We start from the raw sequence: 20,593 nt of genomic DNA on the forward strand, positions 1-20,593 counted from the left end.
CGTAATAGATTAATACAATGTTGATTTGTGAACATTAACAAATTGGTTGAAACTGTTGAAATGAACAAGTAACATGCGATAACGATGCTACGTTGATATGATCTTTCTGAAATGTAACAGGTTCATATTTAAGTGCGATCGAACGTGTTGATTTGTGAACCAAACATACGACAGAACATTGTGTGTATGACTAGTTAATAACGACATAATGCAAGTGATGCATTCGATAACGTTTAATACTACATGCTGACATACATAAGCATATTCGACAGATACACCATGCACATATATTTGAGGCAGCACACATTCATCAGAATCCTTCACTACAAGAAAACAGGGGGATTCTGATGGCCGAAATCGTCGGTAATTCGTCGGAATCGGTCTATTCCGACGAAATTCCGACGAACCCGTCCGTCGGTATCGTTTCGTCGGAAAAAAAACGTTCGTCGGAATTTCGTCAGAAATTCCGACGACTTTCTGACGAATACCAAGAAACGTCATTCTGACGAACTTCCGACGATATTACGATGCGGCTACAGAAGACCGGAGTTCATCGGAAAACTACAATTCCGACGAACGTGGTTCCTCGGTTTATTTCGACGAACTGTAGGCGTCGGAATATACCGACGGACAACGGTCGTCGGAATATACCGACGGACATATATCCGTCGGAATTTACCGACAAACCCATTTCCGTCGGAATATACCGACGAACGTGGTTCGTCGGTATATTCCGACGACCGATGTCCGTCGGTAAATTCCGACGCCTACAGTTCGTCGGAATAAACCGAGGAACCACGTTCGTCGGAATTGTAGTTTTCCGATGAACTCCGGTCTTCTGTAGCCGCATCGTAATATCGTCGGAAGTTCGTCAGAATGACGTTTCTTGGTATTCGTCAGAAAGTCGTCGGAATTTCCGACGAAATTCCGACGAACGTTTTTTTTCCGACAAAACGATACCGACGGACGGGTTCGTCGGAATTTCGTCGGAATAGACCGATTCCGACGAATTACCGACGATTTCGGCCATCAGAATCCCCCTGTTTTCTTGTAGTGAAGGATTCTGATGAATGTGTGCTGCCTCAAATATATGTGCATGGTGTATCTGTCGAATATGCTTATGTATGTCAGCATGTAGTATTAAACGTTATCGAATGCATCACTTGCATTATGTCGTTATTAACTAGTCATACACACAATGTTCTGTCGTATGTTTGGTTCACAAATCAACACGTTCGATCGCACTTAAATATGAACCTGTTACATTTCAGAAAGATCATATCAACGTAGCATCGTTATCGCATGTTACTTGTTCATTTCAACAGTTTCAACCAATTTGTTAATGTTCACAAATCAACATTGTATTAATCTATTACGAAAGTTTCTTCGCTAATTTATTATTACTATGACATGTTATCGTCTGTATAATAATTTTATAAATTCCTATTACTAGTTACTGGGACATAGTATTATTTATGGATAGAGTATGAGTAAAGTTTACTCAAAGGTCGTCGCCAAGGCTTGCTTCCAGATTTATTTACGTCTGTAATGCCTCTCTTATCAATCCAAACGATTCTTATTTTATTTCCTTACACGGTTGCGTTTTACAGGTCTACTGACGCCAGCAGTTTCGTTAGGTGACGTCATCAGGTTTTCAACAGGGAGAAAATAAAGTTTCCATCTAACGGTTCAGATTTGTTTTCGTGTTAATCCAATGGTGATAGTTTCTGTCTTCGCAAAACCTTTTGATGTTAATGGGAGATTAATCCTCTGTTCACCAACTTCTTCATTCCCTTCTAATAATAAATAAACAAACATGCCATTTCTAATTTTCTACATCCTCTGCCACTTCTCCGTGTTGCCTTTTTCTTCCCGATGTTTCAGACCAATCTGAAGATCGCTCGAGTTCATCGTTCACTTTGGTCGGTTTTGACTTTTTGACTGGTTCGAACTTCAACTTGTTGTCCTTTCACAAGTACACGTTCTTTCCGATCTAATCTGCTCTCTATACACCCAAGGTAAATAACGGTTTACTCTTCTGGTGATTACGCTCTGATTAATTCACTTCTTCGATTAACGTTTATTTCATATATATATTTTTATTTATTTGTTATATATGCATGGTTTTAAATTCAAAAGGCCGTAGATTTTGGAACTATGATTCTGTGAGTTGAAGAAAATAAAAAAGATGTAGAATTTGAGTTTTTGACTTGGAGATTATTGTCTCTTCTTTAACTCCACATCTCACATCTTCTATTATGCTCCGCCGTATGCATTCTCGTATCTGATTTGAATTGGGTTATCTTCAAAACGCTCTTCCTTTGTTCTGTTGATTAACAGTTTGGTCAACGATGGAGTCAACAAAGGTGTGCATGAACGCACAGTGTGGATCTACCTCCACGTCGGGGGAGTGGAAGAGAGGCTGGTCGATGCGATCGGGCGAATTGGCCTCTCTCTGCGATAAGTGTGGGTAAGCGAACTTAGTCACTCTTCAATCTCCATGTTTCAATTCAAAGTTGGTTACTTTTTGAGCTAAGTTTTTTTTTTGTTGGATGTTGGAGTTAGGTCTGCATACGAGCAGTCCATTTTCTGCCAAGTGTTCCACGCAGAGGAGTCTGGTTGGAGAGAGTGTAATTCATGTGACAAGGTGAAAGAAGAAAAAATAATCCATTTGCTTAAAATCTGTTTTGTGCTCTAAACATGTTTTGATTTGTGTTTTTTTTTTTTTTTTAATCAGCGTCTTCACTGTGGATGCATTGCTTCTAGATTCATGATGGAGCTTGTGGATAATGGTGGTGTTACATGTATAACCTGCGCCAAAAAATCCGGACTATTCTCTGTAAGACTAACCTCTCACTGATTTGTTCTTGTGTCTTTTACTCTCCAAAAGGCCTCTGTAAGACTAAGCGGAGTTGGACTAGATATATTATAATTTTTTTCGGTCTAATATCCGATGTGGGACTTGGATTGCTTATTTATCCTAACAATACTCAGATGAATGTCGAATCCAACGGTAGGGAGTTCCCTACATTTGCTTCAGCAGAGCATGTAAGCAGCGTTCTCGAGAGGACAAACCTGAACCACTTGCTTCATTTCCAAAGAATCTCCCCCACACAACCTTTCCTTCAGATGAAACAAGAGGAATCTCTCCTTCCCGCAAGACTAGAAGCTCTCAGACACAACACTGAGAAGAAAGAATCTGCACAGCCAAACTTGAGCATTTCTCTTGGACCTACTCTTATGACAAGTCAATTTCATGATGTGGACGACAGAAGCAAGACTACTCCTATTTTCCAACTCGCCTCTCGGTCTAGACAACTCCTTCCAAAACCTGCGAACTCAGCTCCCACTACTGCTCCTCCCATGGAGCCTAACGGGAGCCTCGTGTCGCAGATTCACGTCGCTAGGCCTCCTCCAGAAGGTCGAGGCAAGACTCAGTTGCTTCCTCGTTATTGGCCTAGGATCACTGATCAGGAGTTGCAGCAATTATCTGGACAGTATCCTCATCTGTATGTTTCATAACATTTCTTATTCTATGTTTTTTTTTTGCAATATCTTCTTCTATGCTAAGGTGTGTCCTTAACTGTTTATTCTCTCAAGCTCAAACTCGAAAATTATACCACTCTTTGAAAAAGTTCTGAGTGCAAGTGATGCTGGTCGGATTGGTCGACTGGTTCTTCCTAAAGCATGTGCAGAGGTAACTTGATTCTCCATAAAATGTGCTTTAGTATCAGCTAATAAGCTTTTGTGGTTGGTAATTTAGGCATATTTTCCACCGATCTCTCAACCTGAGGGCCTCCCGTTAAAGATACAAGACATAAAAGGGAAAGAATGGGTGTTCCAGTTCAGGTTTTGGCCTAATAATAACAGCAGGATGTATGTTTTGGAGGGTGTGACTCCTTGCATACAGTCAATGCAGTTGCAAGCTGGTGATACTGGTACTTTTCAAAATCCTCTTGTTTCGTTACATTTACTCATAACATGTTGTTGGAACCCTGGTATTAGGCCTATTTTTAACTGAAGCGAACCAAATTTTTTGGTTAGTTCGGTTCGATTCAGTAGTTTTTTTCAGTTTTTTGTTCCGTAATTGATTATAACCAAACCATAACAAAAACTCAAAACTTTACTAACAAAACTAATCAAATTTCAAACCGAACTAACCAAATTTACCCGAAATTAAAGAATTATCCAAATTTTTACAAAACTAAACCAAAATATACCGAAATCAAAAACTTCAGTAGAATTTTCAAAAACTGAGCTAACCGAATACCGAAGCAAACCAAACTTTATTTTGTGTTAATTCGTTAAGATATATGTCAGAACCGAACCCGCATGCCTACCTAGTATGATTAAATCAAACATTGACATTAAGCGTTTTTGATCATGTGCTGCGTGCGCTCTATGCTACTTTTTATTATGTTTGATGTTTTAAAAATTTTTCTTGATATCTGCAGTAACGTTCAGCCGCACGGAACCTGAAGGAAAACTCGTAATGGGATACCGTAAAGCCACAAACTCTACAGCAGCACAGGTAAAAGCATGCCAGTTTCATGTTGAAATGATAAGCTTCTGATGAAGTGAAGTATTGAACTAAAAGTATTGATGTTTCTTCAGATGTTCAAGGGAAGCAGTGAACCCAATCTGAACATGTTTTCCAACAACTTGAGTTCGGGATGTGGTGACATCAACTGGTCTAAACTTGACAAGTCTGACGACATGTCAAAGGACGGCTTAATGCTTCAGCCGTCGCTAATCTCTGCTAGGAAACGTGTTCGAAATATTGGCACTAAGAGCAAGCGACTGCTCATTGATAGCGTAGATGTTCTGGAACTGAGATTAACCTGGGAGGAGGCGCAGGAACTGCTGCGGCCTCCTCAGTCTGCTAAACCGAGCATCTGTACAGTGGAAGATCACGATTTTGAAGAATATGATGTGAGTTGATACAGAATTACCTGTTTTTCACAAAAGCAGCTGGACCTTTGCACTGTAGTTTCTGAAAATCATATGTACTTGATGCTATGCAGGAACCACCAGTTTTCGGGAAGAGGACCGTGTTTGTGTCACGTCAAACAGGGTGAGGCTTCATGTACTGTGTAATGATATGATCAGAAGATGTTAAAGTACACTTTGAATGACCAAGAAACTGACATATGATTGTTTGGAATGTTCAATAAATCGTTAGGCGGTAGTTAGGCGCTTTATATTGGATTATTGATTAGGTGGGAGTCTAGACCGATTTTTTAAACGCCCAGACCAATATTTTAAAAAAAAAATTGTTCTAGAAAAATTGTTTTGCATGTCCGATTTGCGGACTAGTCAGACGCCTAGGCTCAGCTATACCGAGTTTTAAAACACTGTTTGGCTCTAATATGTGATCCTTGGATTCTCAGGGAACAAGAGCAATGGGTTCAGTGTGATGCTTGTGCTAAATGGCGACGGCTTCCTGTGGATACTCTTCTTCCACCAAAATGGTTGTGCTCTGATAATGTCTTGGATCCTAGCAGGTAAACGAGACTGCATACATGTTCATGTGCTTAACCTACAGGACATTGCACATGACTCCTCACTGAGACAAATAATATGACTTGCTGTCTTTTTATCTACAGGTCTTCATGTTCTGCACCTGATGAACTCACCCCAAGAGAACAGGATACACTTCTCCGGCTAAGCAAAGGTAATGATCAGTATGCTTCATTAGAAACTTTTTTTTTACATTAGAAACTAAAGTTTCATTTGCACAGAGTTCAAAAGGAGGAGACTGGCATCATCAAACCAGGAGGCGGCCTCTGCTCTAGACACTTTAGCAAATGCAGCCATCACCACCACAGGTGAACAAGGAGAAACCGAGGTTGCAGCCACGACCAAGCACCCAAGACACCGAGCTGGCTGTTCGTGCATTGTCTGCAGCCAGCCGCCGAGTGGGAAAGGCAAACACAAGCCGTCGTGCACTTGCACCGTGTGCGAGGCGGTGAAGAGGCGGTTCAAGACGCTCATGATGCGGAAGCGGAACAGGGGAGAAACAGGACAGGCAAGCCAGCAGGCGCAGTCAGATCAGTGCAGAGAGGAGACAGAAGCTGAGAGCATTCCAGCGGTTGAACTGCCAGCGGCAGGGGGGAACATTGACTTAAACTCAGACCCAGCTTCCAGAGTGAGCATGATGAGTCTTCTGCAAGCTGCAACGTTTCCTCTGGAGGTGTATCTGAAACAGAAAGGTGTTCCAAATACAGCGGGAGAACAGCAAAGCAGTGATATAGTAAGCACAGAGAACGGTTCGTCCTCAGCCGCACAAGAACATGACAGAGACACAAGCGGAGCTCCTGAGGCATTGAACTAACTTACTAGCCCCCTTTGGAATCCTCCTTGAGTATTTATTCTTCAGAGGTGTGTTTATTAATGTATACAACCTTTCTTCAGTTTCAAATTGGTAGAGTGGTTAAGACTATTCTGCCAATTGTTTTATTTTTCTTCTTGGTTTGGTTGGTGTGTGGTGAGGCTTGAGAGAGAGAGAGAGAGAGAGAGGAATATTGGTGAGGTTTTTGGAAATATATAAGACAGCCAACATAATCTTGACAGATTGTAATATATATATGTGGTTCGAAAAATGATATTTTTGATGCAAATTATGTCTCTCATTCATAGGTTTTTATAATCCATATGCATCTTTGGCGCATTTGAGAAGATGATTAGTTAAAGAGATTGTAATGGTATAATGTATCTTGCCAAAGTTATTGTCTACATCTTCTATATGTTGTTTCACATCATTGGTTATTGATTTTGATTAATAAGAATTGTAATGTCTCCATCTATGTGAAACAAGTGACATTTGCTAATCGAATATAAGATGAGTTCAACAATGCAATAAAAGTTAAAAAAAAAATTTTATGACAGCTTGTTTGTAACCCGGTTTGTACGGGTTTGAATTATATATTTTCAGTTTAAACCGGTTTAAACTTCTATCCGAAATCACCCATTCAAAATCTTCTTAAAAATCATGGACAGACCCCAACAATAAATAAATAACTAAATACGATCAATAATACTTTTAAAATAATAATTTGGGCCGGCCAAAGTTGAGTCGCCTCAATTGACTAATTCCGAAATCACTCGCACAAACTACACGCCATTCATTTTGTCATACGTGTTTTTTTCTAATTGATTAACACGTCCTCCCAGACTCCAACACATGGACTCTGCCTTCTTTTCTGCGTCATCAATATATAGAAGAAAACATACCTTTATTATGATATAGTATTAATTAACATATATGCCCCCACTAGCCTCCAAATGTCACAATTCTGTTTTTTCTATTCCCATTTAAAAAAAAAAAAGTTAAGAGCACTGAGATTAATAAAATAACACGAAAGATCGCGAGGTAGTGTAGTAGTAATCTAAAGTTTATTATAACGATTGTAACAATAAAGATACTAATGGCGTGGTCAAAGTAAATGGACAAGTGGGTGTGGCAGTAGAGTAAATAAGTTGAAAAATGAAGGGTAGTTAGGCAGTAACAGAGGGAAGATGAGATAGATATTAGGTGGAGAGCGTGGTGGGTCCCACAAACGCGCAAGAGTGATAGCTTGGGATTCGGTAACGTGAGGTCGTCTCGTCGTGGGTTCCTCTCTCGACCCTCGAAAGTAACAACTTCATTTTCACGCGCTTCTTCTTTCACGTTATAAAGTTGAATAACAAAAATATAAAATAAAAGGATTCTGGTCGACCACTTCTTTCAAATGATGTTGTCTTTTACCTATTCCCAACACAAATAATTATAGTTGGTTCTTAGTTTAAATATATATAAATCTTGATCCACCTAGGAAATATCTGAATTTTAATAGATTATAGTCCACATATACTATAATACTATAATACCATAATACTATAATACTGTAATACTATATATGTCCATTTCATTCAGATAGATGGAGCAATCTGCGAACTATATGATGTCAAATAGTAGGGTTTTAAATTAGGGAATTTGCGGTCCATAATTCGGTATGAAAATAAAACAAACAAACACTTCAGTATAGATGTTTGAATACATTGATTTTAAAGTGGCAGCGTTATCAAAAATTAACTAATTGCTAGGTTAATTGAAGTTTATATGATCTAAAATCTAAATACTAGTAATAAATACAAATGAGTCAAAAGCGTTTGAGGGACCACAATTTATATCAGATAATTAGCGTTTACTTTAGATGCATGGTATATGGGAATAATGTAAAGTTTACTCAATGGGTGAGATATGTTCCTATTCAAATTGTGACAAATAAAAATCGACATATGCGCAGTTTGATAAGGTCAGGGAAAGCTACTTTATAAAATTTGTATAATTGATAGGTTTGGATGGATCGTAAATAATTACAATAGCACAATAACCTTTATAATAAAATATAAATCGTTATGTCATGGTTTATCTTGTTATGTTTTAGATAAATCAGAACATTAGTACCATATATCAAAGATAATATCAAAGATAAACACATAATCTTTGTACCAGACAACGTTTTTAAGCCAGACTTTTTTTTTTTTTTTTTTTTGTCACTGTCGTTTTTAAGCCAGACTATTGAATCGATAAGGAAAATATACCTTACCGTGATTAATCAGTTTCCTTCGTAAAAAGGAAATGAATAAAATAAACAATTATAAAGGGAAACAGTTTTTAAGAAAAAGAAAAAGACAAACAACTTAGCGCGTGGAATCACGGACGTTAAGCGAGAGTAGGTTAAAAAACTAACTACAAGCTGTTTCGGACACGCTGGGGCATCGTGTTATAAAACCATGTTCGTCCTCTTCATCATCCACCACACATGTATTCATCTTCTTCTAAATTATCTATCATCTTTCCTCTTCTTCCTTCTAATCTCCCCGAGACAATCTGCCCTTCCCAGTAACCATGGGCGTCGCTGTTCTAAATCCCCAGGACTGCTTGAAGCATCCTTTATCTCACATGAAACATCCACGTAACCCCAGCGCGTGTCCCAACAGGCAGAAAAAACCGGTTTCGAACCGCACGCGCCGCAGCCTGCCGCGAAAACAAACCTCCCCATCCCCCCCTGTAGCCCCGCCGCTTCCTAAGGGAACGGTGACGACGCGCCCCAACAACAACAACAACAACAACAACAGCGTCGTCGCTGGTCAGGTTAGAATCCTGAAGCGCGGCGAGGAGATCCCTAAGAAGACAACAGATCTGGTCGTAGAAAAGACAGATCTTGTGTCTACTCGTAGGATCGGACCGGATCCAGGAATGGTTCCGAGTCAGATCCGTTTACCCGTCCGCAAAGCAAAGACCGTCCCGTTTTACGCCGGTCCCGTGACCATGACGTCTCCTCCTCCAAGCGACGTCCCTCTTCCAGCCTTTTTCGCTGCAAAGAAGAGCGTCTCTTTGTTCCAAGCCGCCGACGCTACCAACGAAATCATCAGGATGCTCCGCCTAAACATCGCGTGACCCGCGTATCGCCGACGTTCCACTGTTATCCAAAACTGTTCCATTTTCGGGTCGAATCTTTCAAATAAATCATCTACAGACGGATGAAATCGAGAAGGTGAAGAAACGCATCTTCAGTTATGAAACCGTTTCGAATCTTCCCTTATTTTTTCAAGGGGCAAGGTCGAAATATCTTCTTAACAGGTCTTAGTTTCTCTTCGAGTTTAGTGTTTGTATAGAGTACTTGTTCATAGGCTTTCTTTTTTTTTAATTGTGTCTTTTGGTATCTCCTGTGTTAGTTGCCGGTTTACTTTTAAGTTCGTCTTTCTTCTGTTGCGTCTCTTGTTGTTTCTCACCGTAGGCAAAGTATCAGAGATATGTATGTATCTTTCTGGCAATATGCAGATTGCAGTTTCTGTATTACTTTGATCTTTCGATGTAAGATCAGTATTTCCATCTTTATATTAATTGAAATTTAAGTTTTATTTGTCTTTTTTTCCATGGTTGTTCAAAGTATTCTATTCATCCCTGATATCAATCTAAGCGATACGAAGACCTTGATATTGTGACATTCTTATGGATATGCTTTACAATAACTCAAGATATAAAACTGGTTAATGCTTCCCTCAATTGTTTAACTTGTTACATAAACTATTCACGTTTGAAACTTGAAAGTGCGTCTCTTATCACACGCAAAGAAACAGTGTTTATACGTTTTAAACTATCACACGCAAAGAAACAGATTTTTAAGTCTTTTCTGATTAGTGATTTTTAATAATGCACGCTTGATCCATTTGGGATTTTTAAAAACGGTCATCGATCTTAGATTTATCATTGTGAACAAATTATAAATTTTATAGGTTGTCATCAATTACATGCCAAGTTGCAAGATACCAGCTCTCATGGTTGGGCGGCCCACCATGACCCTCTATAGCCCATAACTTTACATAAGGTAATTTTAAAAGAATCTGCATTCGATTTTCACAAAATAACATAAGGTAATTTAATATGATTGATAGAAACTTATAATTTATTTATCTCTAAGTTAAACTACTTGCCTTGTCTTTTTACTTCCGTATCAAAAAAAATTGACGGTGTTAACGGGGCTGGTTGGCACTAGGCAGCTGTCGATTGTTCATTGGTTGAACATTACGTGTTAAATGATAAATCCCCAATAAGTCAGTAGCCACATCAGTTTTTTTGTTCCTTTGCATATAATAATAATAAAAAATGTTTTAAATCCATAAAACAGCAAGGTGCCCTAATAGTGAGACAAAAAAAGAAGAAAGATTAACCCAATTGCAAAAAATGTTATAGAGAATCTTTACATATAAATATAAGAAATAATTAGATATACACTTTCCTAGCCATGTTAATTAACTACTTATTATCTCAAAGTTAAATCCAAATCTGCATCTTGCATTTGCTAAAATGTAAAAAACAATTTATGTTTCGAAAAATACAATAAAGAAAGAAAAAAAAAGAGACGAATAATAATAGAGTGAGCCTCGTATATAACAACACCATACATCTCTCTTTTTCTTCTCTGTTTCGATACTTCAACTTCCTCCTTCTCTCTCTCTCTTCTGTAACTTCCCCCTTCATTCTCTTGCATATCTGATTCCCTTTGATTGGTGAAGCTTCAATGAAGAAGGTTGTTACATCGGCAGCAGCTAAGATGACGACGGTTAAGGATGAGTGGGTGGCGGCGGCGATGACGGACGACCAGATGGTCGTAGAGCTTCTTTTACGGCTGAAGCACGCGGGGACGGTAGCTGCGGAGAATCCGGAGACGAATCTCCGGTGGGGAATCCGTCAACGGAGGTCACGGTCCTCAAGATTTGGCGGCGGCGTTACGTTGAAGAAGGGTGTGGATTCGGTTAGAGGTAGTCCGAAGACGCCGCTCTCCTGGAGCGGCGGATCTGGAAGTGGCGGCGCCTCTGCATCTCCCTCCGCCGAGGACACCAGTCGCCAAGCTAGCTGCTCCACGTCTGCAGGATCCGGATCTAAGGTACTTTCTCCTCCTCCTCCAAACTTTCTTCTCCGGCGATACACGTCCGTCGTGTGTTAGTAAGTCGTTCTCCTCGTCTCTGTATCATCCCTTCTTCATGATTCACACGATTCGTAATTCTATGATGACGTCATCTCTTTCAAGCCGACGGAGACGGGTCGGACCTCCCTCGGCGTTTACGGCGGAGCCACCACCTTATTTTCTCTAGCTCTAGGTTTATTTTCAAACTAACTCTTCCGTTTCCAAAAGTCAAAAGCATTTTTTAGTTTATTTTCCTTTTTTTCGTTCTTGACAATATTCTATGGCAAAGCTTAATAAGATCTGGTGGTTGGACGGTTAATCTTCTCGATTAGTTTAACGCTCCGGTTTGAACCGGAGTTTTCAAGCGGATCTCACCTTGTGGAGCGTCTCATAATTGGCCGGTTTAGAGGTGATTTTATGAACCGGCCGAGTTTTAAATTTTGTCTCGAGGAATAATATAAAGCTTCTTTAGGATTTTTATTATGGGGTTAGTACAGCAAGTTGGTCAAACGTGCACGTTCGCTTTACGTTTTGATGCGTGAAACGATACCGTTTTGGGTGAAAAGGTGGGAGGCGAGTTAAATCCTGTCGGAGAGATTAGGATCACGTGATCTTAAAAGAATGATGACGATTGATGACGCAGGGATTTTCACATCCATTTTAGTAGTTTTACTGTCTTTCTGATTTTCCTGACTTTTTTTTTTGTTTGAAATTTTCTATTGTGGGAAAACAAACTTTACAAGTATGTTAAATAAGATCTTTGGGTTTGATTATAGGAAAAGTGAAAGATCTATAAACAGTTGTCCTTATTCGTCAGCATATCATTGTCTTCATTGATAGTAACACCTTCAATTTGGAAGATTTGGCATTTTAAATTTTCTGAATCAGTATATTTTCTTATTTTGTTTTTGCAGGCTTTCCCCACTAACGAAATCACCAGTTGTTTTCCCAAGAGATTGAAGAACAAGAAGGTATTAAAAAAAAAACTCTCTTGAATTTACAAATTACACTTTAATACTGAGCTGAGTTTTTTTTTAATATTTGGCAGTCAACTTCTGAGCTTAAACACGAAGAGAACTTGAAGTTGAAGGAAAGACTCCACCTTGAAAAGGTACTTTCTCTTTTTCTAACCTTTGTTTTATAAATAAATATATATATATATATATATATATATACTTTCTCGTATTTCTAACAAATCGGGTTATCTTCTACAGGAGATTGCAAGTCTCCGAGCAACATTCGACCAACAAAACGTAATGAACCAAAGGTTGAAGAGGATTAAGGTAAGAATTTTTGAGAAATTTGATACTCTCCCTAACCAGTTTTTTTAGTCTTGTAATCTTCCATATCCTCTCTCTCTCTGTTGGTCTTAACTGAATTATGTTTTCTTGTATCAGCTTGACTTGAACTCAGGCCATGTCAAGAACGAGACTCCTGTTGATCTGATTCGTAAATCACAAGGCGAATCAAAACCTTGCAGAATGGAGGGCAAGACCGCTACCTCGGAGAGCTTATTCTTCTTACCTGATCTCAACATAACGCCATCCGAGGACGAGTTATTGTATGGAACTAGCTAGGTGCCAAAATTTCTATCTCGATTTGAGTTACGACCAAGAAGGGAGGCAGAGACTTTAACAAAGAAAGTGATTGTATATTGTCTCTTCCCATCATTCTTGTTTCTTTCTGGGTAAAACGCTCATTACTTCTTGATTATTTTTTTTTAAGAAGAAAGTGAATGTTAAGTTCTTTAGTGTTTTGTTCTCTCTCTTTTCTACCCGATTCCTTGTAGCTAAAGCGTTGTTTGAGGAAAAAGTAGGACAACTAGTAGACTTTTGTGTCTTCGAATTTCAACTTTATTTTTAAAATTAGAAGGATAAATCCCTTGTTTCTGCTCAACTAATCCAAGACAAGAGAGATCTCTCTATCCACCTCATTTGTCCACGATTATTCTAGTATTTAATTTTTCAATATTTTATTTAAAACTTGTGAGGTGTAGTGTTATTGGTGGTTCGTCGGCGTGTCCATGAATATAAAAGAAAAACAAATGACAACTTGTGATCACCTAATTTTGTCGGTCTTTTGTATAGATCCAAAGTTATTTATTACTATTGCAGATAAATACACAAAAGTTAGATGGTACTTATTGTTTATAAATGTCATAAAACATGTAATTTGAGGGAAAATGGATTTTTAAAGGAAAAACTATATTTGATACTCCTTCCGTTTCATATTGTAAATAGTTTTAGAAAAAAAATTTTGTTTCAAAATGTAAGTAGTTTTTATATTTCTAAGTAATTTTTACATTTATTGAATATAATGTAACCAATCAAATTAAATATATTTATTTTTGATTGGCTAAATTATATCTAACATATTTATTATACAATACTTTTTAAAACATAATAATTTTCTTAATTTTTGTGATTTTAGCTAAAGCTACTTACATTATAAGATTAAAAGAAAAAAATATAATATTACATATATGCTAAAATATCCAAAACGAGAAGCAACTGAGAAAGTAAAGTAGTATATTTTCAAATTATTAGCAGTTGACAAAAAAATAAAGAAAGAACACGGTTTCAGACATTTATGGTTAATTAAGACACGGTTGGTCTGGACGAATAATAACTCCTAGGGGAAAGAGAAAAATAGTATTTTTTTCTCCAATCCCCAAAACGCAAGAAAACAATGTCGTTTAACAGCTCCCACCTCCTTCCTCCGCAGGAAGACCTTCCTCTCCGACACTACTCCTCCGATCAATCACACCAACCGTCTCTCCTCACCGCCAGTTTCCTCCACCTCCCTCCCACCACAGCCACAACCGACTCCGAGTTTACCCATCCGCATCGCGACGGAGACAGTCCCGCTGCTGCTGCTACGAACCGACGGTGGCTCTCATTCCACACGGAGGTCGAAAACACGGAAGAAGTCAATCCTGAAGTCAACGCCGATGGTGTTGAAGATTGGAAGAGCGCTAGCGACAAAGCTGCGATTTTGAAACATCCCATGTACGAGCAGCTTCTGGCAGCCCACGTGGCTTGCCTTAGGGTCGCTACTCCCGTTGACCAGATTCCGAGGATCGATGCCCAGCTCAGCCAGTTACACACCGTAGCCGCAAAGTACTCCTCTCTCGGTGTGGGTATGGACAACAAGGAGCTTGATCATTTCATGGTAAGTTGGATAAAAGGAGCTTCCTTTTTTTTTGTCATACTCTGTTTTGTATGTCTTATGGCTTGTTTTATGATGATGCAGTCACATTACGTTGTGGTGTTATGTTCGTTTAAAGAACAACTCCAACACCACGTCTGTGTCCATGCGTTAGAAGCCATTACGGCTTGTTGGGAGATTGAGCAGTCACTACAATCCATAACGGGTATGTATGGTCTCACCTTCTCGCTGTATTGTATGTCTTTGTGATTTTGTGTTGTTTGTGGGCTGCAGGAGTTTCACCGAGTGAAAGTAACGGCAAGACAATGTCTGATGATGATGAAGATGATAATCAAGTAGTAGAGAGCGAGGTGAACATGTTTGATGGAAGTTTGGACGGTTCAGATTGCATGATGGGATTCGGGCCTCTTGTTCCAACCGAGCGGGAGAGATCCTTGGTGGAGCGTGTGAAGAAGGAACTGAAGCATGAGCTTAAACAGGTAGTTGCGATATTACATTAAATTAAACTAGAACACATTTGTGTTATATCATGTCATGTGTGCTCGTTTTTTTATAGGGTTTCAAAGAGAAGATTGTGGACATAAGAGAGGAGATAATGAGGAAGAGAAGGGCTGGGAAGTTGCCTGGAGACACAACGTCTGTGCTCAAAGAGTGGTGGCGGACTCACTCCAAATGGCCATACCCAACTGTAAAAGCCTCAGCCAAGACATTTTCTTACAACTTTCTAAAAGGTTTTTTTTTTAGTTGGTTTTTGAATTTTTTTGTAGGAGGAAGATAAGGCAAGGCTTGTGGAAGAAACCGGTTTACAGTTGAAGCAGATTAACAATTGGTTTATCAACCAGAGGAAAAGAAACTGGAACAGCAGCTCTTCCACATCATCTACTCTCTCCAAGAGCAAACGTAAACGGTAATAACAAGATTTGCGTTTCCTCATAATATATATATAGTTTTGTTTCTTGCACAATTTAATCAGTCTCATATCCTCTATCTACCAAACTCAGGACTGGGAAGTCGTAGGTGACATTCTGGTTAACCAGAGGATGATGCTTGCTTCTCCGGATATGAAAGACATGGTTTCTCCTCCGGTTATGTGATCGTACTAATTACAATATGTATAGGTCTATCGGTTTGCCTATAAAATTGGATTTGTAGAGCTTAATCATGTTTGTATCAGCTTAAAATCTATGTTTATGTGTGTATATAAAGTATAGTTCTTGGAAGTTGGTTTTTGCGTCTAGTAATGAACGCTTGGTCGGTTTTTTTCTTTGTAAATTGCTATGGTTCATTAGTATCAAACAATATTCATCGCAGTTAAATCTTTATCTCAAACAAAAAAATAGTTTTGTATAAGTGCAAGCAGCCAGTACCGGTCCTGACATATAAATGACCAGAAATTAAGTTTTTGTATAAATGAAAGCAAGAGGTAGCAGCTTTAGGCAACTTTACAGTTTTGTATAGTTGTGACCTCTTGCTAATCCCCGTTATTGGACTTGACCATTGATTTTAATCTGAGAAATACCTTTTTATTCAATTTTTTTTTTAAAATAAAACAATCTGAAGTCAGGGTACAACAAACATTCACACAACAACAAACACATTTAACACACTAATCCAAAATCAACAACTAATAAAAAAATGATTACAGAGCTATGTTACAAAAAACAAACAAAACAAACAAAGAACATATTAACCAATATGTTGTATCAAATCAGAAGAGAAGAGAAGTATCACCATCTAAAAACCTTCTTCTCTAGACTGAATCCTAATCAGTCTCAGCCTACCACATGATTATCGCAGAGGCCAAGAGTATATATCCCGTGGAGATCAATATCCATAGAAAAAATTATAGTGTTCTTTTGAAATATGAGACTAAACCAAACCAAAAGGGAGGAGATAAAAATGAACACCACTCCCAAACAAACAAAGTGACCTGCAATACATTGTTGAACAAATCAAAAGATTAGCTTTCCATCAGGATTATGTGAAGCAGATATGAGTTACTACTTACTTACTTACCTACTGATACATACTGAGAAGAATGTTTCATCAACCAGATCCAGAAAACACATTCTCCAAGATATCATGCAGTTTTGGAGCTCGTCTCCGGAACATCGGTTCTAACCGGAAAGAAGGGACACCGGTCTGCCATCGCTTGGCATCATACATCTCATTCCACGCCTGTACTATCTCATCAATCTTGAACCCCATACCTTCAAGTGCACTCTCGCTTGAACAATGACTCTTCACCATCACAGCTACATCAGTTGAAGAAGCTCCAGCTAGTTCAAACTTCTCAACCGCAACCTCCAAACATTCCTCCCAAGTTAGCAACCCAAGCTTATACTCCACTATAGAGCGTTCATACAGCAAGGAGCCCCACAAGAGATTAATCTGAGAACTCATATTAGCCGTCTGTTCTTCACTAAACAACTCCATCTTATGCAGCAGTGACTTCTCTTTATCATACTTTGAGATTCCGTTTAGACGACCCTCTTCCATCTCTTCCCATATCTGCATACCCTTCTCCATGCTATCCTCAGCTTTGTTGTACAGCATAAGAACCTCCTTAGACACCTCACTCTCTATATCCACCTTCCTTTTGAGAGCATGATACCACAAAAGCTTTGCGTGTTCGAACTGTTCTTGACCAAGCGCAATGAGAGCTTCGTAGAAGTCAGGTTTAATCTTGAGAGCTTCCTCATACTTCTCCGCAGCTTTGTTGTACTCGTTCAGTGTCCACACAAACGCAGCTTCTATTACAGCTTCTGTTGAAGCGTCTTCTGGAAAGTAGACTTGCTTCCTCGCCTTTGACATATGGACGTTACCCCAGTTGAACATAGCTAGCGCACCCATTTCTCGGAACTTATCAGCTGCTATTTCGAAAAGCTTTTGAGCGTCTTCGCCAGTTACTGCTTCCTCCATCGCTTCTGTGTAGAGCTTCATCCCTAGGTCGTGGAGGTCCAAGTAAGAATCGGAATCAAACCCTACATGGTTCTTGAACATCTGCGCAAACTGGAAGATCCAGTTCTCAAAGGAGGTGGATGCTTTGTCAGATTCAACCTTCATGCCATCATAGGTTGGTTCTTGATCAGGGTGAACTTCAGCTATATATATTCTTAAGGAACCGAGTTTGTCATTGTTAGAAGCAGCTAGATTCAGTTCATTCGTTGCAGTGATGGTGACTAAATCACCTTCTGGATCCTTGTACTTGATCAAGAAACCTCTGAGAGAAGGGAAACGATCTTTGATCACATCTCTTACGAGTCTAACGCTGGAATCTAGCGGTAACTGTGCCCACCTGATATCATCTCCATGTACCAACTTAACCGTTCTAGTAACTGTTGACTGTTCGAAAAACTCAGAGGCAATGACCTCTTTGTCCATGACAACAACCTTATCATCTTCCATCTTCCTCTCTTCTCCTCCTGCCTTGTTACCATTTCTCTTCTTCTGTTTCTTGAGTTTAGGTTTCTTTTCTTCTTTATTACCACCAATCTTTGCATCAATCTCAGACTTTTTATCGCTCTTCTCCTTGCTCTCTCCTTCGTCTCTCTTGACAATCTTTGGACTCTCAACACCACTCTTCTTCTTCTTCTTGCTCTCCTTAACAACCTTCTTTAAACTCGCTGGGCCAAGAGGCTGCACATTAACAAAGCTCTTCTCCATCTCATCAACATCAACACCTTTCTCCACCAACGCCTTCTTCACCCTCTCAAACACTTCATTCGCAGACGCGTTCTCCGGCTCCATGTTCAGCACAATCCTAGCATCCCTAAACGCGTAATCTAGCTTGTTCAAAGCCTCGTAACACCTAGACCGTCGCACTAGAGCCTTACTGTACCTAGGAGAAGCCTCGAGAGCCAAATTACATTCGTTTATAGCGTTTGGATACTCACCTAAACCCATTCGCATGTAGCAAGAAGCCATGCTCGTTCTAAGATACGCTACATCGATGTGTTCCTTAGGCAACAGCTTAACGGCCTTGTCGAAGCTTAACATCGCTCCTTCGTTGTCGCGTTTTTGGAAGAGCTTGTTCCCTTCTTCTTTGAGCTCGAGTGCTCTGCTGATGAATATCTCCATGTCTTCGTCGAAGGCTCTCGAAGTCGAACGATGGTTGGTTTTTCCGCCGCCGGAAGCATCCTTTGCCGTCACCGGAGTTTTCTTCTTCGTCGCCGGTTTTCCCATTTTCAAACTACTTTCCCGATATAGAAAACAATTAATAAACGTGTAAGATTGAAGTTTGATGATGAAGCAGAGGAATGAAACAGAGAATAAGAAGGAGAAGCTTTTATGTTGACACTTCAAAGGGAACACGACACGACTCTTTCCATAGGTGGAGTGAACCCTAATCCAAGAATAAAATAAATAATAGTAAAAAAATACACATTTGTTTGTTTGCTGTAATAAGCAAACGGTATTGTATTCCGACCAAAGCGAAAGTCTTCGTTGTGTGTGTTTGCTGGAAACTGGAAAGATAGAGAATTATTAGTTTTTCTTTTTCTTTTCAATATATATATACGAAATAAATATCTATAAGGAAAAAAAAAACTCACAGAATATTTTGATATTGGCCCCAATAAGTATAATGTAGTATTTTAGATAAATAAAATTATTTATAAAATCAATGTATTTGTAATTAACATTAAACTAAAAGTTGCATTTAAATTTTAAAATGACATTTTTGTAATTAACATTAATACTAAAAGTTGTATAACAAGATTTTCAGAAACAAAATGAGTAATTTTTTCCTTTTATAATATGTGAATATGAAAAATCGATTTAAGAAAAAACACATACAGAATAATTGATATAGGCCCAATAAGTAAGTTTATCTAGGCCCAATAGGTATATTTAGCCCTCTCAATTTCTCAAATTTTTACAGAAAGATGCTCACATCAATTTTATTGGCAAAAAAAAAAGAGATAACTCATATTGCTTGAGACACATGAAACCTAATAGCCTTGTTCATAGGATCATAGACATGTTTCTTGTTACATAAATCATGTTTCTTGTTACATAAATTAATGGTTGAAACTTTAGCCGACCCTGGAGCTTACGGGTTTGAAGAAGTAAGGCTCGCCGGCATAAGTAAACTGAGCGGTGCCGCCAGCTGCTATAGCGTTTCCGTTAATCAGAAGACATGTGTTTCCTCTTGGGAGCAGTAGCCACGGTTCAACAGGCTTCACGGGAGCAAAACCTCCGCAAGAGAGAGTCACGTGCAACTGAGGTTGGGAGCACGTGTTGATCACCGATATTTTCCACTCCGGTTCTCCGGAGATTACTCTCCCCGTCCTCGCCCCTCCGATCTGGATGTTAGCGAAAGAGCAGCCGCACAGTCCTGGATTAAGATAAAAGGCATGAAACTTATGGGATACATCATACATGAAAAAAGTCTATAGAGATTCGATTATACATTACCTTGAGTGACCATAGACAGAAGAAGAAAGACAACAAAATACCTAAGAGCAAACGTCATTGTTGTTGTGATTTTGTGTGTTTTGAATGAGAAAAGAGTCAATCAGATTTATATAGTCGTTGCTTATGCTTTAAGTCTCTTGCAGCCTTAATTAGTAAAGATATAGTCCTAGATTTCATAAGAATATGGAAACACAATTACCAAATAAACAACAGTATAGTTAGTATATATCTATACACTTTTGGCAATGTATTTTACTTATTAATTGCTTGTATTTGGTTGGTCAATGTATCTAAGATTTCAAGGTGTTTACTTGCAAGGTGTTTTATCTCTTTATTATTTTTAAAACATTTCATACTATGTGTCTTAACACTACACTGACTGCCCATATCCTTCAGATTAATATTATTATAGTTTTTGCATGAGATTTGTGCTAAGGAAATTATATAATAGACGGAAGAATGATGAGTAACGAAAAAGTAATACTCAATTCGGAGCTAACCATTCCCTATTTTGTTTTCTTACCCTAAAGCTCAAGAGATATGCCCTAATC

At 38.8% G+C, this 20,593-nt stretch overlaps 6 protein-coding genes across 7 annotated transcripts; 4 read left to right on the plus strand and 2 right to left on the minus strand.

Annotated features, from left to right (window-relative positions):
- The first annotated feature begins 1,589 nt into the window (after positions 1 to 1,589).
- Positions 1,590 to 6,620, plus strand: LOC106306806 (B3 domain-containing transcription repressor VAL2-like). 2 transcript variants are annotated; one of them, XM_013743560.1, is made up of 13 exons: positions 1,590 to 2,018; positions 2,341 to 2,470; positions 2,566 to 2,647; positions 2,738 to 2,839; positions 2,995 to 3,509; positions 3,601 to 3,697; positions 3,764 to 3,938; positions 4,455 to 4,531; positions 4,615 to 4,932; positions 5,025 to 5,074; positions 5,391 to 5,504; positions 5,607 to 5,674; positions 5,742 to 6,620. In XM_013743560.1, exons 2-13 carry the CDS (start codon positions 2,352 to 2,354, stop codon positions 6,332 to 6,334), a joined length of 2,310 nt encoding a protein of 769 aa, XP_013599014.1. In that variant the 5' UTR covers positions 1,590 to 2,018; positions 2,341 to 2,351; the 3' UTR covers positions 6,335 to 6,620. The 2 variants fall into 2 exon arrangements, with proteins under 2 accessions (XP_013599014.1, XP_013599015.1); XM_013743561.1 differs by having other exon boundaries at positions 1,591 to 2,018; positions 2,995 to 3,497.
- Positions 6,621 to 8,785: 2,165 nt separating this feature from the next.
- Positions 8,786 to 9,918, plus strand: LOC106306109. The gene has a single exon (XM_013742583.1). It carries the CDS (start codon positions 8,894 to 8,896, stop codon positions 9,443 to 9,445), a length of 552 nt encoding a protein of 183 aa, XP_013598037.1. The 5' UTR covers positions 8,786 to 8,893; the 3' UTR covers positions 9,446 to 9,918.
- A 916-nt stretch (positions 9,919 to 10,834) lies between these two features.
- Positions 10,835 to 13,352, plus strand: LOC106306108. Its single transcript, XM_013742581.1, has 5 exons — positions 10,835 to 11,435; positions 12,371 to 12,427; positions 12,505 to 12,567; positions 12,671 to 12,739; positions 12,854 to 13,352. Exons 1-5 carry the CDS (start codon positions 11,070 to 11,072, stop codon positions 13,031 to 13,033), a joined length of 735 nt encoding a protein of 244 aa, XP_013598035.1. The 5' UTR covers positions 10,835 to 11,069; the 3' UTR covers positions 13,034 to 13,352.
- Positions 13,353 to 13,953: 601 nt separating this feature from the next.
- LOC106301549 (homeobox protein knotted-1-like 5) lies at positions 13,954 to 15,925 on the plus strand. The gene is made up of 6 exons (XM_013737983.1): positions 13,954 to 14,627; positions 14,709 to 14,829; positions 14,898 to 15,103; positions 15,181 to 15,312; positions 15,392 to 15,531; positions 15,626 to 15,925. The coding sequence occupies exons 1-6, from the start codon at positions 14,145 to 14,147 to the stop codon at positions 15,639 to 15,641; spliced, it is 1,098 nt and encodes a 365-aa protein (XP_013593437.1). The 5' UTR covers positions 13,954 to 14,144; the 3' UTR covers positions 15,642 to 15,925.
- Positions 15,926 to 16,206: 281 nt separating this feature from the next.
- Positions 16,207 to 19,077, minus strand: LOC106301996. Its single transcript, XM_013738500.1, has 2 exons — positions 16,641 to 19,077; positions 16,207 to 16,554 (listed from the first exon to the last, which is right to left on the minus strand). The coding sequence occupies exon 1, from the start codon at positions 18,807 to 18,809 to the stop codon at positions 16,671 to 16,673; it is 2,139 nt and encodes a 712-aa protein (XP_013593954.1). The 5' UTR covers positions 18,810 to 19,077; the 3' UTR covers positions 16,207 to 16,554; positions 16,641 to 16,670.
- Positions 19,078 to 19,497: 420 nt separating this feature from the next.
- LOC106304952 lies at positions 19,498 to 20,118 on the minus strand. Its single transcript, XM_013741331.1, has 2 exons — positions 20,043 to 20,118; positions 19,498 to 19,962 (listed from the first exon to the last, which is right to left on the minus strand). The coding sequence occupies exons 1-2, from the start codon at positions 20,098 to 20,100 to the stop codon at positions 19,661 to 19,663; spliced, it is 360 nt and encodes a 119-aa protein (XP_013596785.1). The 5' UTR covers positions 20,101 to 20,118; the 3' UTR covers positions 19,498 to 19,660.
- Between the last annotated feature and the right edge of the window lie 475 nt (positions 20,119 to 20,593).

This window comes from Brassica oleracea, chromosome C7 (assembly GCF_000695525.1).
Source record: "Brassica oleracea var. oleracea cultivar TO1000 chromosome C7, BOL, whole genome shotgun sequence".
Lineage (NCBI taxonomy): Eukaryota > Viridiplantae > Streptophyta > Magnoliopsida > Brassicales > Brassicaceae > Brassica > Brassica oleracea.

What these genes read in the sequence shown, in the direction of transcription:
- LOC106306108 (XM_013742581.1), top strand. Translation starts at nt 11,070, where the DNA reads ATGAAGAAGGTTGTTACATCGGCAGCAGCTAAGATGACGACGGTTAAG. An exon ending in AAAGACTCCACCTTGAAAAG is followed by an intron (nt 12,568 to 12,670) that starts GTACTTTCTCTT and finishes TATCTTCTACAG; the next exon opens with GAGATTGCAAGTCTCCGAGC. An exon ending in AAAGGTTGAAGAGGATTAAG is followed by an intron (nt 12,740 to 12,853) that starts GTAAGAATTTTT and finishes TTCTTGTATCAG; the next exon opens with CTTGACTTGAACTCAGGCCA.
- LOC106304952 (XM_013741331.1), bottom strand. Translation starts at nt 20,100, where the DNA reads ATGACGTTTGCTCTTAGGTATTTTGTTGTCTTTCTTCTTCTGTCTATG. An exon ending in TCTGTCTATGGTCACTCAAG is followed by an intron (nt 19,963 to 20,042) that starts GTAATGTATAAT and finishes ATCTTAATCCAG; the next exon opens with GACTGTGCGGCTGCTCTTTC.
- LOC106301996 (XM_013738500.1), bottom strand. Translation starts at nt 18,809, where the DNA reads ATGGGAAAACCGGCGACGAAGAAGAAAACTCCGGTGACGGCAAAGGAT.
- LOC106301549 (XM_013737983.1), top strand. Translation starts at nt 14,145, where the DNA reads ATGTCGTTTAACAGCTCCCACCTCCTTCCTCCGCAGGAAGACCTTCCT. An exon ending in TGAAGCATGAGCTTAAACAG is followed by an intron (nt 15,104 to 15,180) that starts GTAGTTGCGATA and finishes GTTTTTTTATAG; the next exon opens with GGTTTCAAAGAGAAGATTGT. An exon ending in CCAAATGGCCATACCCAACT is followed by an intron (nt 15,313 to 15,391) that starts GTAAAAGCCTCA and finishes ATTTTTTTGTAG; the next exon opens with GAGGAAGATAAGGCAAGGCT.
- LOC106306109 (XM_013742583.1), top strand. Translation starts at nt 8,894, where the DNA reads ATGGGCGTCGCTGTTCTAAATCCCCAGGACTGCTTGAAGCATCCTTTA.
- LOC106306806 (XM_013743560.1), top strand. Translation starts at nt 2,352, where the DNA reads ATGGAGTCAACAAAGGTGTGCATGAACGCACAGTGTGGATCTACCTCC. An exon ending in CAAACTCTACAGCAGCACAG is followed by an intron (nt 4,532 to 4,614) that starts GTAAAAGCATGC and finishes ATGTTTCTTCAG; the next exon opens with ATGTTCAAGGGAAGCAGTGA. An exon ending in TTTGTGTCACGTCAAACAGG is followed by an intron (nt 5,075 to 5,390) that starts GTGAGGCTTCAT and finishes TTGGATTCTCAG; the next exon opens with GGAACAAGAGCAATGGGTTC.